General features: G+C 34.1%; 1 protein-coding gene across 1 annotated transcript; it reads right to left on the bottom strand.

Moving 5' to 3' along the window:
• Positions 1-890: 890 nt before the first annotated feature.
• Positions 891-16349, bottom strand: LOC126887055 (transient receptor potential channel pyrexia). Its single transcript, XM_050654376.1, has 4 exons — positions 16128-16349; positions 11151-11326; positions 6250-6544; positions 891-4387 (listed from the first exon to the last, which is right to left on the bottom strand). The coding sequence occupies exons 1-4, from the start codon at positions 16317-16319 to the stop codon at positions 2393-2395; spliced, it is 2658 nt and encodes an 885-aa protein (XP_050510333.1). The 5' UTR covers positions 16320-16349; the 3' UTR covers positions 891-2392.
• Positions 16350-20184: the final 3835 nt, after the last annotated feature.

Raw genomic sequence — 20184 nt, forward strand, 5'->3', positions numbered from 1 at the left:
CAAAAGTGACATGGTGCCAACTTGCGCTTTTACCTTGGAGATTTACCTTATGTTTCTTGAGGTATCCTCCAACTACTCACCCAATTTTCATGAAAATCGATGAAGGTTCAACGAAATCAAAGGTGAAGTTCAGAACTGCTGCTGAAGGCAGAATATGCCTTGGTGGATTCACCCTCAGATGGAGGCCTATCGTGGAAGCGGAGAATTGTGATGTGCCAGCAACAATGCATTGACGTCAATACCGTTACTGGGCGAAGAAACATATAAAATTTAGATCATAGGATTTTTAGATGGTGGATTCACCCTCAGATGGAGGCCTATCGTGGATGCGGAGAATTGTGATGTGCCAGCAACAATGCATTGACGTCAATACCGTTACTGGGCGAAGAAACATATAAAATTTAGATCGGTACACGAAAAAGTAAAGTATCTACAAGTTAAAATTAATACAAGTTCATCATCATCACGTAGCGCTACAACCCTGGGTGGGTCTTGGCTGACTGTACAACTTTTTTCCAATTTGTTCGGTCTTCCATCAACCAAGGGTCAAATGGAATGTTCAGTTTCCGGAGATCTGCTTGGATGTTATCTCCCCATCGCATTCTGGGACGTTCGAGTGGTCTTCTGCCTGTAGGAATCTCCTCCCATACTAGTCTTACAAGTCTCTCGTTATGAAGTCTGTGCACGTGGCCTGCATATCTTAGTCGCTGTGATTTAATTTCTTGGACAATATCGGCGTCAATGTAGAGTGCTTTTAATTCGATATTGGTTCTGATGCTACACTGGTTTGTGGTGATGGATATAAGTTGGTTCAGTATTTGTTTGCTGTGTGATCCTTCTATACTCTTTTGCTATGGATTTACTATTTTTATATTTAAGAAAATATGCAATGTTTTAAATAACTTTATTTACAATCATAATATAATAAAATTTAAATACAAATCTTCAACTACTAATCTAGTTTTTTTACAAAAATACAGCTTCGTGACGCACTCAATCAGCTCTATTCTGTAACTTTTAACAAATGAAATAGAAATGATCCAGTCGAATCGTAATGACCCGAAATCGGAATGTTAGATATCTATTGCGTCGTTTTCGTGTTTGGATTGGCATTTCGTAACTCACAATGTATGATCTTCGTGGCTCAGTGTAGGATGCACTTCAGATTAGCGAAACACCAATAGCAATTAAAGAATTTATTTATAAAACCGACACTAGGGTAGTTACCCCGGAAGAACGTTGAGTACTGACCGTGACTTGTACGCGATTTAGTTGAAGACTCTTTTTGATACTACATATTGATTCTAGTGAGTGAAGTTAAAGGCACATCTTGCCTGGTTGAAGTGATTCTTGAGAATGATTCTAAAATGTATTATTTCTTAAAGATAAAGGCAGTTTATTATTATTATTTCTTGTTGGCAACATGAATTGGGTCATGCCTCACACGACAACAAGTTTAATTAGTCAGCTAAATTATGTCCATTGCCAAAATATTGTTTATAAATTGCAACAATTAAACAAATGCAATATTCAGCACATGTTTAAATATGAAAACAAATTGGTTCGTGTGATGTACGGGGTGATAAAAATATACTGTTCAATATCGGATATGAATAATGAATATTTGATATTGGACACACATCGTCTTCAGTGTAAATCGAAAACGCCCACTTCTATTTGACGCGCTCAGGAGGAGGTGGCAACACCGTACTTCAAAGTGAAATAAGTGTTTTGTGCGAAAAGTTCATCAAAATAAGAAGAAATTTTGATTTGTTTTCGATGGTTTTGGTTAAGTTAGACAAATTAAAACACAAAAGAAAAAAATGGAACACCGCTGGGAACACGAACACCAAAGAAAAAACATCTGCTGAGCATTTAAATTATATAGTAGACTTTATCTCTGAACATAATTGCACGGTAAAAGTAAGTTTTTTCCCTAAGAAAAATTTTGGCGTTTCGTTTGAAACACACTAGATACGTTCAAATCTACACATTCTACCAGTAAATTAATTAGAGTAGCAATTTTTAAAATGTTTAATGATTTCTATTAACCTTGATGCTGTATAATTATTGGTATATAAAATTAAATATACAGTTATCTAAATAAATAACAACACAGACTAATATCGCCAATTTATTTAACAAATAAATGTCAAAACAACAATAAAAATGCCAATACGTAAACGTCAAAACCAATTACGATGTCGAAATGTGATCTCGACAGGGCTTGTCTACTCGAAATAAATTTCTACCCAACAAAGTTCCGATAGTAGAGGTCGAGAAGAGTTACAGAATATCAATTCCCACAAATTCCGATCCGACTTGCTGACCTCTATTCGATTGGACTCATTTCATTTTGTAGTTACAGAATAGGCCTAAATATCGTCAGAAATTATTTAGTACCATTTAGAGCCATGTATATTTTGTCAATCTTGTGTCTCATCATCTTATTGTGTTCATGAAAAGCTTTTGTTACTTCGTCAACTTGAGCTTTCAGATTTGTTAATTGATTTCTACTGCCGTACTTTCCCCCATCGCTGTTATAAGAACTCAGTCTTGAGAGCGAAGGAGAAATAACGTCGTAATAATAGTCGGATTTCATTCGTCGATTCTTTTTTGGTTTTTCTCTCCGCGCCACTACTAATTGATAAATATGTTTAATCAAGTCTTGTGGTATTCGTTCTTCTCTTGGATCATTGGGCCGTATATATAAAGCCCAATGGTGCTGAGATCTAAGAAGCAATGCTTTGGTGTGTAAAAATTTCATCACCTTGTAAGGTATGCACGTCAAGAGTTTGGAAAACAACATACTCTCCAAGTGAGCTACTAACTCCGCTTGTCTAACTAACCTGTCTAATCCAGCACTTTGCTGTAATTCTTGAATATCGCTAACTGCCAGACCGACTATTAAATTCGTTAAAATAATCGTCACCAAGATTACAAAACATAGATACATTAAATGTGCTGTAACAGGATATTTGATTTGCTCTTCTTTATCATCGGGAAAAAATACATCTTCAAACTCTAATTCTCCTGACATCATTATTATGACTTTTAACAGTACCCATTTGAGATCTTTAAAGGCTTTATAATTGGCGAATATGACGCCGAAACTTAAAGAGAATGCCAGAAATAAGCAAAAATATGCCAGCATAAACTTAGCATAATTTACCGCAACTGTTGTAAACATTTGAATATACAAACCGAATACAGGAAACCTTCCAACTATCATCATTAACTCGACCCAAGTGACAAATATGCTAATAGCTGCCACATGGTGCTGCCAATTATATACATCCTGTTCTACATTCATATTGGTGGTTGGTTGGACACAGCAAAACACTCCAAAAATAATAAACCACTGGAGGGCATTCTCCCATTGTCTTACATACGTGACCCACGAATGGGCTATCTGAAATAATTCTTTAGCTAACAATAATAAATTCAGAATTAATAGCACATAACCGACAGTCTTGACATATTCTGGTACCCAGCAAGGATCGACATGGCTTTTGGCAGATGGGCAATTTCGAAGAAATACACCTACCGTATAAAAGGTAAACAAGAATACAAAAAGGGAATGGTAAAATAAACTGAAAAGGAAAAACTTTCTAATGCGCCTCCATTTTAAAAATAAAAACGTTTCACACAGCGGATGTTTGAGAATTTCCTTATGGCCCACTTCTATAAAGTTCAAAAGAAGTTCCGTTTCTTTGTTACCAACCGTAGGTACAAGAACTGTGAAATCTAATTTTAATTCGCAATCAATGTCACCCAACTCGTGGTCTATTAGTTTTATAGAGTAGTCGAATTTAGATTTGTATTTTTCAATCACGTCTGGGGTCTTCCTGGTTATAAAAGTAAGAACTGATATTCCGCCATTAGTTCTTGCAGTTACATCCCCACCGTGGTTGATTAATAACATAACGCAGTGCGCATACTCATTTAGAGCTGCTAAATGGAGAGGAGTATAACCAAAAATATCTGGTTTGTTTACGTTAGGTCTTGCGCTTAGTAGTAGTCTTACGGCTTCGCAAGACCTGGAAGCTTTTACAATCGAACTATGCAACGGAGTTCTTCCATCCACATCGGTAGCATTTGGATCTGCACCTTTTTTCAACAGGATTGCAATTGTTTCTGTACATTGGGATAGAGCTGCTAAATGCAAAGGTGTTTGATTTTTGTAGTTTTTCGCAGCTATATTAGCACCGGCGTTTAGAAGCAAATTAACGCAGTTTTCGTCTCCATCTTCTGCAGCCAGATGGAGTGGAGTCATTTTTTCATTCCCACATTGCACATCTTTGGCAGCTCCATAACGCAGAAGAACTTCGACTACTGCAGAGTTTCCCAGTGCTGATGCTACGTGAAGAGGAGTTTCACTAAAAATCTGAAACCAAAATACGTTACATGTGGAGTATAAATAATATTTTACACTAATAAAGACATATTATTAATAAGAAGGAAAGGGGTGAACTGTTGTGTTACAGAGGTAGCACCTTTTATTGGAACGACCACATCGAATTCCATATCCGGGAGATGGTTCTTGATAACTAGTCCTCATAAGACACGTGCCACACCCCAGACGACAGCATTGGTCTGCAGTCTAAACTAATTGAGAGTAGCCAGATATGTGTGGCCAGTGATTGCCGGTATAAGCAATCTCCTCACTTAATGGCCATCGGCTCCGAGTGAATGAGGTGATAAGTGGAAGGACACCTTTTTTACCATGGAATTGGTAAATCGATCTCGAAGGCTTAGGAACTTATTAACGGTCAACAGTATAAAAAATTGCAGAAGGCAACGGGGAACCACTGCATTAAAGACTCGGAGAGTACATTTCGTCCAATTAGCATGCCTACGGCAAATTATAGACAAGATATTACTGATTATGGAATTAGGATACCAAGATCCGGCGGAGAAGGACAATCACTAGACGGCAATGACTTATCTGTCGCCAACGATGAAAACTTTGCTGATCTAGTGTAAATAAAAACATCACGACTTGCATATGGAATGTTAAATCGATAGACATAGCAGTAATAAGCGAAATGAGATGGACGAACTCTGGACTAGGTAATGTGAAATTAGTGATCATCACATATATTATTCAAGTAACCCCAAAGGAAAATACGATAATGGAGTAGGTATAATTTCAAATCGAGAAACTGTCAGACATCCTAAAAACGTTGTATCCATATCGGAAAGAATGCTCCTCCTTCAACTTAATACCTACAAAATTACAACTCACATTATCCCACAGCTATCAAAGCAGACGACATAAAGGAATCATTAATGAATTTTCCAAAAGGTCTTTACAAAAAGGATCTAACTTTGATTATGAGTTATCAAGATGTCAAAATTGGTAAGTATAAGTGATAATAATAGTATAAGTATAAGTAATAATAGTATAAGTGATAGTAATAAATGGCAATATTGGTAAGTTTTAATAGGGAGAATTCATAGGACTGGTATTGGAGAAAGAAATGAGCGAGGAGACATATTGGGTGAATTCGTAGCAGAAGAGTTTGTGATTACTACCACTTCAAACTCCCAGACAGAAGATTATACACATGAAAACTACCTCGAGATACTTCAAGGCGCATAGTGTGTGTATAGATTACATTATGATTAATAAAAGATTCCGTAACAACATAACATAAGTCAAGAAATACCCAGGGTTGGTAATTGCTGATAATATCAAAATTGACTACCATATTGTTAAGCTTGTAATACTTAGGTTTGCTATATTTCTGCATAACTACATAAGCACACAAAAATCAGAATTTGATATTCAAAAGATGACAACATCACCTTCAGAATTTTTAACTTATAAGTCTAAGTCATAGGGCTCAAGTTTATAATGCTGAAATATATTGAGCCCTATTATTAACCTATCCAACCCTGGGCAGTTGTACAGAAAGTATTCCACCGTTTCGTTTTCAGTCCGTCAATCCTCGCTTTCTGTCAGTCCGATTTTATTCACGTGTCTCTTACGGCGACAAAGGAAGAGATCATGGTCAGGTTAGATCCGTGAAAGAGAATCAGAAACTCATATAAGTCAAGCGTGTAAAAATGCACTAGAATAGATACTTTGATGAGGTACTGCTTGATAAACATTCAAAGCAGAACACCTATTTAGAATAGCTCGAGACAGAGACAGTTTCGCCATGTTAATCGCGAACGTCAAGGGGACTTGATAGGGCACGTTAAGAAAAAACATTCAATAGTAAAATAATTGGACAGTCTTACCTGGCAAGTATTTGGAATTGCTCCATTTTGTAACAACTCTTTCACACATTCGGTAGCATTGCTTAGTACAGCAAAATATAACGGAGGTCTAAAATTTCCACTGTTTAAACCTGCGTTGATGCCCGCTCCTCTTTTTATCAAGATCTTTATGCATGTCAAATCTCCCGCGCCTGCTGCACAATGTAAAGGCGTTATCTGCTTGCTGTGATCGTAGGCGTTGATGTTACAACCTGCGTCTAGTAATAGCTTTAAACATTCACTTTTCCCGCCGTAAGATGCCAAGTGGACTGCTGTCCTGAAACAGTAAGAATTTATTGTTTATTTATACCGTTGTAGTAGACGAGTGAAATAATGCATCAAATATATTTATCAAATGTTGGTCTAAATATTGACGAACAAGTAAAACATAATGCGGAGGAGCACTGTCCTGTAACCTGTAATCAAAGTATCTTCAAATCCACGAGGAAAATAAAATTCCTGTAGCTGGCTGTATACCATAAATCACAAAAAATACAAGATCCTTTGTAAAAGGTATATTTAAAATACCCCAATAAGGGTTACATCACAAAACAAAACGTTTTCGGATTAATAAGTAATCCGTCATCAGTGTTAAGCCCTAAAATAGTAAGTATAACCTAATTAATAATAGAAAATGTGATAAAAGTTGACTAAGGTTAAGAATTGACACAGGCCATACTTACAATAACATGCATGCGTGAGCCACCAAAAAGTTATGGGTGAAAACCCTTTGAAAGTTATAAGATGTTAAATGATACTACATATTATTGATAATGATGATCGATGTTGCAAATATTCCTGGATATAACCCAGGGCAACACAGGACTCTAACCCACGTGGATATGATTTGCAAGGAATGAACCTTACATATTGAAAGTTGACACTCAATTTTCAATATGTAAGGTTCATTCCTTGCAAATCATATCCACGTGGGTTAGAGTCCTGTGTTGCCCTGGGTTATATCCAGGAATATTTGCAACATCGATCATCATTATCAATAATATGTAGTATCATTTAACATCTTATAACTTTCAAAGGGTTTTCACTCATAACTTTTTGGTGCCTCACGCATGCATGCTATTGTAAGTATGGCCTGTGTCAATTCTTATCCTTAGTCAACTTTTATCACATTTTCTATTATTAATTAGGTTATACTTACTATTTTAGGGCTTAACACTGATGATGGATTACTTATTAATCTGAAAACGTTTTGTTTTGTGATGTAACCCTTATTGGGGTATTTTAAATATATCTTTTACAAAGGATCTTGTATTTTTTATAATATTACCATCAAATCACGGCGAGCTAGAATTTCCCACGGGACCCCCTATGTTGCGACTAGACTATTAGGAGAATCAGATGTTAAAGTGAAACTGTGGATCGCTTCCTGCTCGCTTACTCATTATTTCACAAAATTTGGTAACGGCTGTCATATTCATCCTCATTAAGTTGCTACACTAAGTGATTTTTACATGGGTGGAATTTGTTCTTCTATAAAATAACTTGGACGCTAGTCCGGTTATTACAGATACTTACCGGTGTTAGTACTAGCCTCGTACTTGGCATTGGATCTAGGTGAACATATTCGTATCATATTTACTTAGTGTGACAAATGTGACAAAAAACAAAAAGTAAAAGAAAGAAATTAAAATCTAAAGTAATGCCTTACTTAATCATATAATTAAGCAGATAAATACAATTTAAAATTTAAAATGTACATCTTTTTAAATAAATAAAAGTCTTTGTGCCTATCGAGTCTATCGGGTTATTAGGCACTTGACAGGCACATTCGTTACTTTGACATCAATAGCTTTAAAGGTTGCCTCGTCTCCTAAACTACTTTGGCGCAAATTTTCAATTTTGCACATTCGTGGTTTTGGCATTGTACCGACGATATCAGGATCCTCAGAAGAATTATAATTTTAAATTGTTTAAACTTTTTTTTTATATTTCGTATGACAGAAAAGATGTGGCAGGACTAAGAAAACAAAATACCACTGGTGGACTTCTGGATAAACACGGGGTTGCTATAGCAAAGACCGAAGAAAAAGTACAATGCTGGGCAGAATACATCGACGAACTGTTCGATGATGAAAGAAAGGACTTGAACTTACTTCAGGAGAAATAAGTCCAGATATTACAACAGAAGAAATAATACACGCATTAAAAACAATGAAGAACGGAAAATGCCCTGGACCTGACCTGCTTCCGATCGAACTACTAAAAATTATAGATGAGCAGCATATGGATGGTTTAGTGATACTCTTGAACAAAATTTATAGCTCAGGCATATTACCCAAAGAATGGTTATCGTCGATCTTTATTTGTCTCCCTAAAAAGAAAAACGCAAGAGAATGCGGCGACTACCGCACCGTTAGCTTGATGCCCCATGTGCTAAAGTTGCTACTGAAAGTCATCCATAACAGAGTATAGATTCTATTTATCATAAACTGGACATTAACATTAATGATATGCAATTTGGGCATCGCAAAGGCCTAGGAACTCGTGAAGCTCTTTTTTCACTTAATATACTAATACAAAGGTGCCTAGACGTCAATCAAGATATACAGGGTGTTTCATTAATAAATGTCCATATAGTAACTGACCTTAGCACAAAATACGAAGATTTAACCTAAAACACTTAAATAAAATGTGGTTCCTTACTGAGTTACAGGGTGTTTTACCTAAAAATTTAAAAACCATTTTTCCTCAGAATCTTAAAACTATTCGACGTATCCTTTTCATACTTGACAGGAAGTATAGGTACTGTACAAACTGCTAAATTATGTTAAACAAACGTTTCTGGCTATTACCAGAGGCGTACGACGGGGGAAAAGGAATGGTTGACCCTTTCCAAATTCTACGCCACTGGCGGAATTGCTATTTGAGTTCAATTGTTGGATTCTCCACTACTTTCTATGAAAATAGTGTACTCTTCATTCGTAACGATAAAGTCATTAGTTTTCAAGATCTTTGAAGTTAAAAATGGAACGACACGGTTATTTTGATTAATGTATTATTTCGCTTCATTTTTAATTTCAAATATCTCGAAAACTAATCATTTTATAGTTACGAATGAAGAGTATATTATTTACATAAAGAGGATTGGAAAATCAAAAAATTACACTAAAATAGGAATTTTGTCAATGGCGTAGAATTTGGGAAGGGTCAACCAGCCACTATCCCCTGTCGTACGCCTCTGATAGTATCTAGAAACGTTTATTTATCTTAATTTAGTAGGGTGTACAGTACTTACACTTTCTGGCAAGTATGATAAGGATACGCCAAATATTTTTAAAGTACTGGGTACAAATAATTTTTAAATTTTAATGATATGAATCATATCATAATGTAATCAAAATAACTGTGCCGTTTCATATTTAACTTCAAATATCTCGAAAACTAATGACTTTATCGTTACCTATGAAGAGTATATTATTTACGTAGAAAGTATTGGAGAATCTTAAAATGGCACTAAAATAGTAATTCCTCCACTGGCGTAGAATTTGAGAAGGGTCAACCATTTACTATCCCCTGTCGTACGCCTCTGGTAGTAACTAGAAACGTTTGTTTATCATAATTTAGTAAAGTGTATAGTAGTCGCACTTTCTGTCAAGTATGAAAAGGATACGTCGAATATGTAGTTCTAAAATGCTGAGCAAAAATAGTTTTTAAATTTTTTGATAAAACATCCTGTAAATCAGTAAGGAACCACATTTTATTTAAGTGTTTTAGGTTAAATCTTCGTATTTTGTGCTAAGGATTCTCCAGTTACTATATGGACAATTATTCATGAAACACCCTGTATATGCGTGTTTTATTGACTATAATAAAGCATTCGACAAAGTACGACATGAACAATTAATGTATGCCCTGAAATCAAAGAAGTTAGAGTACAATGACCTCAGGATTATATCGAATTTATACTATAAGCAACGAGCAAAAGTACGTGTTAACGATCAGTTGTCAGAGGAAATTGAAATCAGACGTGGAGTGAGGCAGGGTGCGTGTTGTCGCCATTCCTTTTTAATGTCTACTCAGAAGAGATCTTGAAAAAAGCTCTTGAGGGTGAAACAGCTGGAATAAAGGTAAATGGAGTTCCCATTAACAACATTAGATATGTGGATGACACTGTCGTCTTAGCCGAAAATATTGAAGATCTCCAGAGACTAGTTAACAGAATAGCGGAGTTTGGACAAGAATACGGTGACAACAATGAACGCCAGGACGACAAAGTTTATGAGAATATCGAAAACTCAAAGAAATAACGAGAATCTCTTCATAAACGGATCCAATGTCGAACGAGCCGACCAATATGCATATCTTGGAACAATGATCAACTCCACAAATGATTACTTCCAGGAAATCAAAATCAAAATAGGAAAGGCTAGAGCAAATTTTAACAAAATGAGAAAAGTGATCTGCACAAGAGATTTGAAGTTGGAGCTAAGAGTTAGGTTTTCTCGACTTTGTTTTATGGAATAGAAGCTTGGACCTTGAATGCGGCATCAATGAAAAAACTACAATCATTCGAGCTGTGGGTGTACAGAATAATTCTCAAAAGGACACAATTACTTATCGTGGACAGAACACGTCATAAAACAAAGAGGTTCTGGGAACGATAAATAAAGAAAAGGAAATTTTAAATACCATCAAAACAAGAAAATTGGAATACCTTGGACATATACAAGCATAGGGAGACGGAGAATATCGTGGCTGCGCAACCTGAACTTTTCAGAGCAGTCGTCTCTAAAGTCCGAATAGCTATGATGATTGCCGACCTCCGTCGCAGATGGCACTTACAGAAGAAGATAAAAAAGAACATCAGTATAAAAATGATGACCTTATTTATATACATAGTATGCATGATAAAATTATAGTACCTTCCATTTTCATCGGTTTTTTCTAGAAACGGTCCGGCTTCTATAATTGTTTTTAATGCAGTCGCATTTCCTGTCCACGAGGAAATGAGTAGAGCAGTATTTTTGTTCGTATGGATAGCCTTTCTGACATCGTCTTTAAGTAATAGTTCATTTATTTCTTCTGATTCATTCAAATGCTGAAAAAACGTAACAAAATTGTGTAGAAAGAAATAGAAAATGGAAATAGTGGATGAAATTATAATATTAACAAGGTTGGTATTCGCAAAATTAAATTCCGACAGAGGGCGCTCAAAATTTCAAAGATGGACGATAACTCTAGGAAAACAATTCATTTTGTCATTTGACCTCACAGTTCTAAAAGGTTAAATTAAAATCATTTACAGGAGTGTTTTACCAAAGTAACCACTAAGTTTTGCCACTAAGATATCTTATAAGTTAAAGACGACTCAAAATTATGTTTAATCTGTATGCATTCATTAAAATTTGATGCTAACTACTGATGTGTTTTTACCTTTTTATCATAAAAAAATCTGCCCACCCCCCCCCTCCCCGATAATCACACAGCGTTTTAAAAATTATTAATCTATCTTAGAATTTCTAATTTTGTTTTTAATTTAATTAATAGGTACACTACAATTTATTTTACACCAACAGATAACAATTTTTAATTAAATAAAAACTGGAAATGTGGAAAGTAAGTAGGTGAATTTATTTTATAATAATTGTGTTCTGGAAATTACGAGGTGGTCGGAATATTTTGCATAACAATGTACATAATACAGAATATATACATACTACATTTTATTTATTTATTTAATTTTGCAGTCGCTTAAACATTAAAAAACACTACGTTTAATACAAACGTTAAATTAACAAAATGTGTGATTTGGCATTGGTTAATTTAGGTCATTACGTAGAGTATAATCGGAATGAATATTGAGGAACACTGCAATAGTTTTTTTAAGTCGAAATTATTGTTAATTACAACATAAACTGACCGCAAATATGTACACAAATTAATGGCAAAGTCAATGTTTTCCTAGAGTTGATGCTTATCGAATTCGCCACCAGGCGTCGCCCACTTTGCGGTTCCTCGCCAATTCTCCCATAGGCATCTTTGAGTGCGTCACAGTTTTTCGATTTCTTTCTAACGCATTAGGTTGGAAGTGACAGAAAAAAAAGTACGTCCGTGATTAAAATCATTTATAACATTTATTCTAGTTGTTGATAGATGGCGCTATAATCGAACAAAAATTATTTATGTATTATCTATACGACTATAATCTGTACAATTTATAAAACTATACAAATCAAAGAACATACCTTTTTATAAATTAAATAAACACAATTGATTTGTTTTTATACCAAATTACGATTACGATTCTGACAACTGTCAGTTTTAATTAAAATGTCATATGATTCTTTACATTGTTAAAATTATATATTACATCATTAATGACACACTGAAAGACTGAGAACTTTAAATTATTGTCGTATAGATATGTAATAATAGGTAAATAATCAGTAAATCGGTAAACCTAAATATTTTTTTTTCGATTATAGCGCCATCTATCAACAACTGGAATAACTGTTATACATGTGTATGTATCACGGACGTGCCTTTTTTTGTGTCACTTGCGTCACACTGAAAAAAGCCTCTGAGAAGAACCATAATAACAATTACTTGCGAAATAATCATATAAGGCGTTTAGAAGCAAAGGGATAAAAGTGCATTTTTGGTACTTTTGAGAAAATCAAGTTTGAAGTTTAACATCTTTCCTAAATTCTACCGCTTGTCTTTCAAAATAGTTAGTGATTGGCTGGTCTTTTTTACTTTAAAAACTTTTTTGTATTAGTAGATACAATTATATCAGATTAAAAACACTTGGCATTTTACCAGCTATTTTAAAATAAGAAACAGCACTTAGCACTTATACCCATTGTCTTCCAATTGTAAAACTTGGACTGTACTGTATCTTTATTATTTTAAATACAATTTAATTAACTAAACACAGAATTTTTGTGAAAAAGTTAAAAATTGGTATATAATTAGAAAAAAGTAGGAAACACAGTAAAAATAAACTTAACTAGTCATCATCGCTTTCAAAGCAGTTATCTGGTTCGTCGGTTTCTTCCTGAATATTATCCCGAGTGGCTTGATCTGGGATTTGTTGTCTTTCCCATTGTTGATGAGACAAATTTCTGTAGAAGTTGTGATGAATGGGGTGCTATTAAGGGAGGATTATTAAAAGATCTAGAGCTGTTTAAAGATGGCGTCTTGTGATTAGTTTTTTTAAAATACCTCCAGAACGCTACCATTTAAAAAAACGAAAACTTGTATGCCTATTTATTCTCCAGTGATAAATCGATTCCATCTATTGCGAATGTATAGTAGTGGTCATAGGCGTCGGTTTTGGGCAGGGCAACGGTTATTTTATCGCATAACTTTTTTTATCATTTAAGCAATTTTGACCCTGGATTATTAAATTATGAGGTATTCTATTACTAAAAGTTACTCTTACTTTAAGTCGGCAAAATACACTGTATTCTATAAAAATCGATTCGAAAATATGTCGTTTTTGAATTTGAAAAAAATGTTCACAAAAATACTATTTAGAATAACGAAAACTGTTACGTTTATTTATTTTCCAGATATGAATCGATTTAATTAATTCCGAATTTCTAGTACCCATCATAGGCGTCCGTTTTGTGTAGGTCAACGGTTTTTTTTTGTTTTGAATTTTTAAGCAATTTTGACACTAGATTATTAAATTATGAGGTATTCTAGTACTAAAAGTTATTCTTGCTTTAAATCGGTAAAATACACCGTTTTATATTGAAAATATTTTTCAAATTTTTCTCAAATTAAAAAAACGAAAAGTTTTCAAATTGATTTTTCTAGACAACGGTGCATCTTAGTGACTTTCACCAAGAGTACCTTTTAGTACTAGAACGCCTCACATTTTGCTATTACAGTATCAGAAATGCTTAAATGTTAACGACAAAAAAAGTTATGCGATAAAATAACCCTTTGCCTACGGACGCCTATGACCGGTACTAGAAATTCGCAACTGATGCAATAGATTTATCTCTGGAAGATAAATAAGTTTACCAGTTTTCGTTTTTCTGAATAGAAGCGTTCTATAGGTATTTTAAAAAAACTAACTACAAGACTCCATCTTTAAAGAGCTCTAGCTCCCTTAGGAAGCATTTTCGGACTAGTTGAATTGAGTTCAATTGTCTTAAAATTATCTGAGGAATCTCCGGTCTTCGTTTGTCGGGATATTTTCTGAACGCCCTGTATGACTAACACTTATTTGGAGGCCAAGGGATATAATCGTACTTATATCCAATGGCTGCCAAATGATAAACAAACTATTTTCAGGATATAAGTGAAATATCCATATATGTCACTACTGGTTTTAAATTCACTTGTATCCTTTGTCCACAACATTAAAATTGGTATTGACTATCTATTTCTGTACTTATCTCCAACTTGACCAAAATTGCACTTATACCCCTTGGCTTCTAAACGCCTCTTATAGAATTACAAAATACTAAAAACGGCTTTATCTAGAAATTTTACAGAATCTATGTATGTTTAAATATGCCATTCAACTTGAAGATTTATAATCTATTAATCGTAAATATCTTCGTATTCTTCTTCCTCTTTATAACCAGCTAAGCTTGTCCTTTTTCATTGGCAAATTGATAGGTCTATGGAAGGTTGTCACTCCATCTTTTGCGCGGCCGGCCGATACTTCTATCGATTGGTGATTTATTCCATATTTTTTTTATTTAGTGTCCATTCGTTTATACACTGTACGTTACATTTTCTTCTAGTGTCTTCACTCCTCTTTCGATCTCTCACCATATTTCCCACAATTCTTCTCAGTACTCTCATCTCTGCCGGTTCCAGTAGTCTTTTTAAGTTGTGGCTGTATCGGGTCTTGTTTCTGATGCATATTTATGTAATTTATTGGTCTTAAGATGGTTTTACATTACGCAATGTTCACGCTATGCAAGAGCCATGCAAGCCAGATTATGCAACGGAGCATGCCCACGCCCACGCGCTATTTTCATGTAATTCCTATGCTAGAGGAAAAATTAAAACATGTTCTATTTTTCACGCTATTTTGATGCAAGTTGTTGTAAAAATTCATGTTGCCAATATAACAAAATTTATAGTTTAGAATAAAACTTAACCTTATTGTGTAAGTTTAAATGTTATATTTATTAGATGTAATAATTTGTGATTTATATTTGAATATATTTAATGGTGGACTGAAATTTCCAAGTGAAATATCTAAAGTTAAAGTTTTGATGTACCTACACTAACCGGCACAAAAAACCGCCACCCCAAAAAATGGGTCATTTTTAATGTCTTGTATTTCCTAAATCTGATGTCCAATTTAAGTATTTCTTTTAATATTTTATAGCCTTATTCTTTAACAATATCGCTGTAATAAAATTGTTGCTAGACAGGTACATTGTCATTGTATACGAATCAAACTGTGTTTTTTTCTCAAACTTTGGAACACCCTGTGGAGTGTTCTAGCTTTTATAAAATACTGAAATTAAAAACCAACTATAGCCTCAGGTTTTCTTAACATTTTGTTTTTTGTTTCATTCGCTTGTTGGATAATAAAAAAGTTAGGCGGTGTTTTTAAATAAGTACGGCAAACTTTAAGGGGTAATTCTGCATGATAAAATAATGACAGTTTGCTTTATAAACGTATGCCCGTAAATGCTTCGTTTCCGAGATAGGGGGTGTTGAAATTGTTCTTACAAACTGACGATTTATTTATTGCTCTAAAGCGGTTTGTCATATGCAAATGAAATTTAGTAGATTTTAAGAGGTAGTTATTGCGCATTTTTTGGCATACAATTAAGAATTTTATATTCACCATTGGCGTGCATACGGGTTTAAACATTTTAGATATAAGATATTAATGTGTAAAGAATTAAAAAGCTTACCATAAGACTTTCCCATATAGAATCTGCATTCCATATTTCTTGATAAGGTTTAGTTCTTGTTCTTTGCTCTATATCGAAAACAGAACCGCTTTCTTCCTCGCTGGAGATACTATAAGAATAACTTTGCATTTCCACATCTCTGTTTTTCCATCTAAGCATCGGGTCATCTGCTTCTTCCATTTTTGACACCATATCGTTCCATTAGCAACTTTGTCTGTACTGGAAAAGAAAATATTTATTAATTTAAAAATACAAAATATTTTTCGTAGCCGTTTTATAATATGGATTACACTCGAATAGGGTTAAACCATACCTCATGTCGATTTTTTTTTGAAGTTATACTACTTTAGGCGCGATTTCATTGAGGGTGAAATTTTAATAATCTGCGCGCATGCGCACACAGGCAGTATGGAGTTAGTTACTAAATGTTTTAATTTATGTATGTATCAGTCCAGAAAAGGTGTGGAAAGAATATATTAGTGTTTTTAAATATATTTTTCTACAAACGTGTTAAAAATGCAATTTATAGCACTCCATAGGAGCGTTAAAAATGCTACTTTAAAGCACCAGTGCTTCAAAAATTTTAAGGCACTGCAGTTAAAAGTGAATTGTCAAATTGTGAAACGTCAAAATATTTATATTTCATTTATTAACATTAATATTATTAATACAACTTGCGCAATTTGAAAAAGGTGGTTTAAAAGGTTTTTTAAATTATTGCATTTTTAACACGTTTGTAGGAAAAAACTATTCAAATTTGTTAGAATATACAAAAATAAAAGTAGAAACTTTCACATACGTGCCTTAAAATTGTACTTTTAACATTTATATCATAAATAGGTAACTATTATTATAATTTTTGTGTATTTGGACTTGTCTACATCGGGAATAAGATAATAAGTAATAATATTTAAAGATTTTATCATGAGAGATTTTATCTTGTCATAGTATCATAAGATTTTATAATTCACTTCGTCTGTTTGTCACTATGTCTGAGAAATCTTGTAGCCCGGATAATCAAAAGGGTATAGCTCAGTGATAGAGCGTTGGACTGGAGATTAAGAGAACCCCGATTCGAATCCCTGGTTTTATAATCTTTTTTTAATTTTTGGTATTGTTTTAATAAACATTTTTGGAAAGTAGTAAGTAAGAATTAATTTAATCTTTAAATAAAATACAAATAAACTGGAAGAAGACAGATTACCCAAGCAAGTGCTACGATGGGCACCAAAAGGACGGCGGAAGAGAGGAAGACCTAGGAAAAGCTGGATAGAAGGAATCCATAGGGAAATCGGAGAACGAAGACATGTGCTACGATCGAGAGCAATGGCGATTGGGAATCGGAAGACGTCGTAGAACGTTATGAACCGATTATATATACAGTCCAAAAAATGAAAGAATACCCATGAACGAACATATAAAACACGCTGTATTTTCCTGTCACCGTGTCACAAAGAAAATTGTCCAGTGCAAGTACATGTAACAATAATTATGACATGTACTTGCGCTGGCCAATTTTTTGTGTGACACGGTGACAGGAAAATACAGCGTGTTTTATATGTTCGTTCATGGGTATTCTTTCATTTTTCCTACTGTATATATATATATATATATATATATATATATATATATATATATATATATATAAACATGAGATGTAGATCCTTGAAACACACTCAGTGATCAAAAGATCCAAGGTTAATGGTTTGACGACCACTCGTACGAAATCAAACAGATGAAATAGAGAATGTGGAAAAATCCCCTTACGAACAATTCACACATCCACCATTTCGGGTTGGGAAAAATTTTTTGAATAGAATCAAAGATCCAAACACCAGTTCTTAGAAATGTGTTTCGCCCTCTTCAACCTCTCTGGGCTTATCAATAAAGATGAGAGGTTGAATATCTTTAGACACATTCCAATCAAAAAACAACATTCGAGACCTAGACATAGAAGGTGCGTAAATCTACGGCAAGTCCGACAATGACAGTCTCAAGTTTTAATTCCCTAATTACTTAAAGTAAGTAAAATATATGTTTAAAAACATGAGATGTAGATCCTTGAAACACACTCAGTGATCAAAAGATCCAAGGTTAATGGTTTGACGACCACTCGTACGAAATCAAACAGATGAAATAGAGAATGTGGAAAAATCCCCTTACGAACAATTCACACATCCACCATTTCGGGTTGGGAAAAATTTTTTGAATAGAATCAAAGATCCAAACACCAGTTCTTAGAAATGTGTTTCGCCCTCTTCAACCTCTCTGGGCTTATCAATAAAGATGAGAGGTTGAATATCTTTAGACACATTCCAATCAAAAAACAACATTCGAGACCTAGACATAGAAGGTGCGTATGTTGTTTTTTGATTGGAATGTGTCTAAAGATATTCAACCTCTCATCTTTATTGATAAGCCCAGAGAGGTTGAAGAGGGCGAAACACATTTCTAAGAACTGGTGTTTATATCTTTGATTCTATTCAAAAAAATTTTCCCAACCCGAAATGGTGGATGTGTGAATTGTTCGTAAGGGGATTTTTCCACATTCTCTATTTCATCTGTTTGATTTCGTACGAGTGGTCGTCAAACCATTAACCTTGGATCTTTTGATCACTGAGTGTGTTTCAAGGATCTACATCTCATGTTTTTAAACATATATTTTACTTACTTTAAGTAATTAGGGAATTAAAACTTGAGACTGTCATTGTCGGACTTGCCGTAGATTTACGCACCTTCTATGTCTAGGTCTCGAATGTTGTTTTTTGATTGGAATGTGTCTAAAGATATTCAACCTCTCATCTTTATTGATAAGCCCAGAGAGGTTGAAGAGGGCGAAACACATTTCTAAGAACTGGTGTTTGGATCTTTGATTCTATTCAAAAAATTTTTCCCAACCCGAAATGGTGGATGTGTGAATTGTTCGTAAGGGGATTTTTCCACATTCTCTATTTCATCTGTTTGATTTCGTACGAGTGGTCGTCAAACCATTAACCTTGGATCTTTTGATCACTGAGTGTGTTTCAAGGATCTACATCTCATGTTTTTAAACATATATTTTACTTACTTTAAGTAATTAGGGAATTAAAACTTGAGACTGTCATTGTCGGACTTGCCGTAGATTTACGCACCTTCTATGTCTAGGTCTCGAATGTTGTTTTTTGATTGGAATGTGTCTAAAGATATTCAACCTCTCATCTTTATTGATAAGCCCAGAGAGGTTGAAGAGGGCGAAACACATTTCTAAGAACTGGTGTTTGGATCTTTGATTCTATTCAAAAAATTTTTCCCAACCCGAAATGGTGGATGTGTGAATTGTTCGTAAGGGGATTTTTCCACATTCTCTATTTCATCTGTTTGATATATACAGGGTGTCCCGAAAAGAATGGTCATAAATTATACCACACATTCTGGGGTCAAAAATAGTTAGATTGAACCTAACTTACCTTAGTACAAATGTGCTCACAAAAAAAGTTACAGCCCTTTGAAGTTACAAAATGAAAATCGATTTTTTTCAATATATCGAAAACTATTAGAGATTTTTTATTGAAAATGGACATGTATAATTCTTATGTCAGGAACATCTTAAAACAAAATTATAGTGAAATTTGTCCACCCCATAAAAAATGTATGGGGATTTTGTTCCTTTAAACCCCCCCAAACTTTTGTGTACGTTCCAATGAATTCATTATTGTGGTACCATTAGTTAAACACAACGTTTTTAAAACTTTTTTTCCTCTTATTATTTTTTCGATAAGCCAGTTTTTATTGAGATGTGGCTTCTTTTTCAATATATTTACGTAAAAATTTTATGGGGGTTTTGTTCCTTTAAACCCCCCTAATGTTTGTGTACGTTCCAATTAAACTATTATTGTGGTACCATTAGTTAAACACAGTGTTTTTAAAACTTTTGCTCTTAGTCTTTTGTTCATAAGTCACCTTTTATCGAGATGTAGCTTCTTTTTCAAAATATACCTAAAAATGTAAATTATAAATAAATTTTCAGATTATTAACAGGTCTCTATAACCGTACTTAACCATATACAAATATGTGGTG

This window comes from Diabrotica virgifera, chromosome 6 (genome assembly GCF_917563875.1).
Source record: "Diabrotica virgifera virgifera chromosome 6, PGI_DIABVI_V3a".
Taxonomy (NCBI): Eukaryota; Metazoa; Arthropoda; class Insecta; order Coleoptera; family Chrysomelidae; genus Diabrotica; species Diabrotica virgifera.

Excerpts from the sequence above, each read along its gene's own strand:
- LOC126887055 (XM_050654376.1), bottom strand. The coding sequence starts at position 16,319 with ATGGTGTCAAAAATGGAAGAAGCAGATGACCCGATGCTTAGATGGAAA. Across the intron at positions 11,327-16,127 it reads CTATATGGGAAAGTCTTATG|CATTTGAATGAATCAGAAGA; the intron begins GTAAGCTTTTTA and ends ACGTTTTTTCAG. Across the intron at positions 6,545-11,150 it reads AAAACCGATGAAAATGGAAG|GACAGCAGTCCACTTGGCAT; the intron begins GTACTATAATTT and ends TTACTGTTTCAG.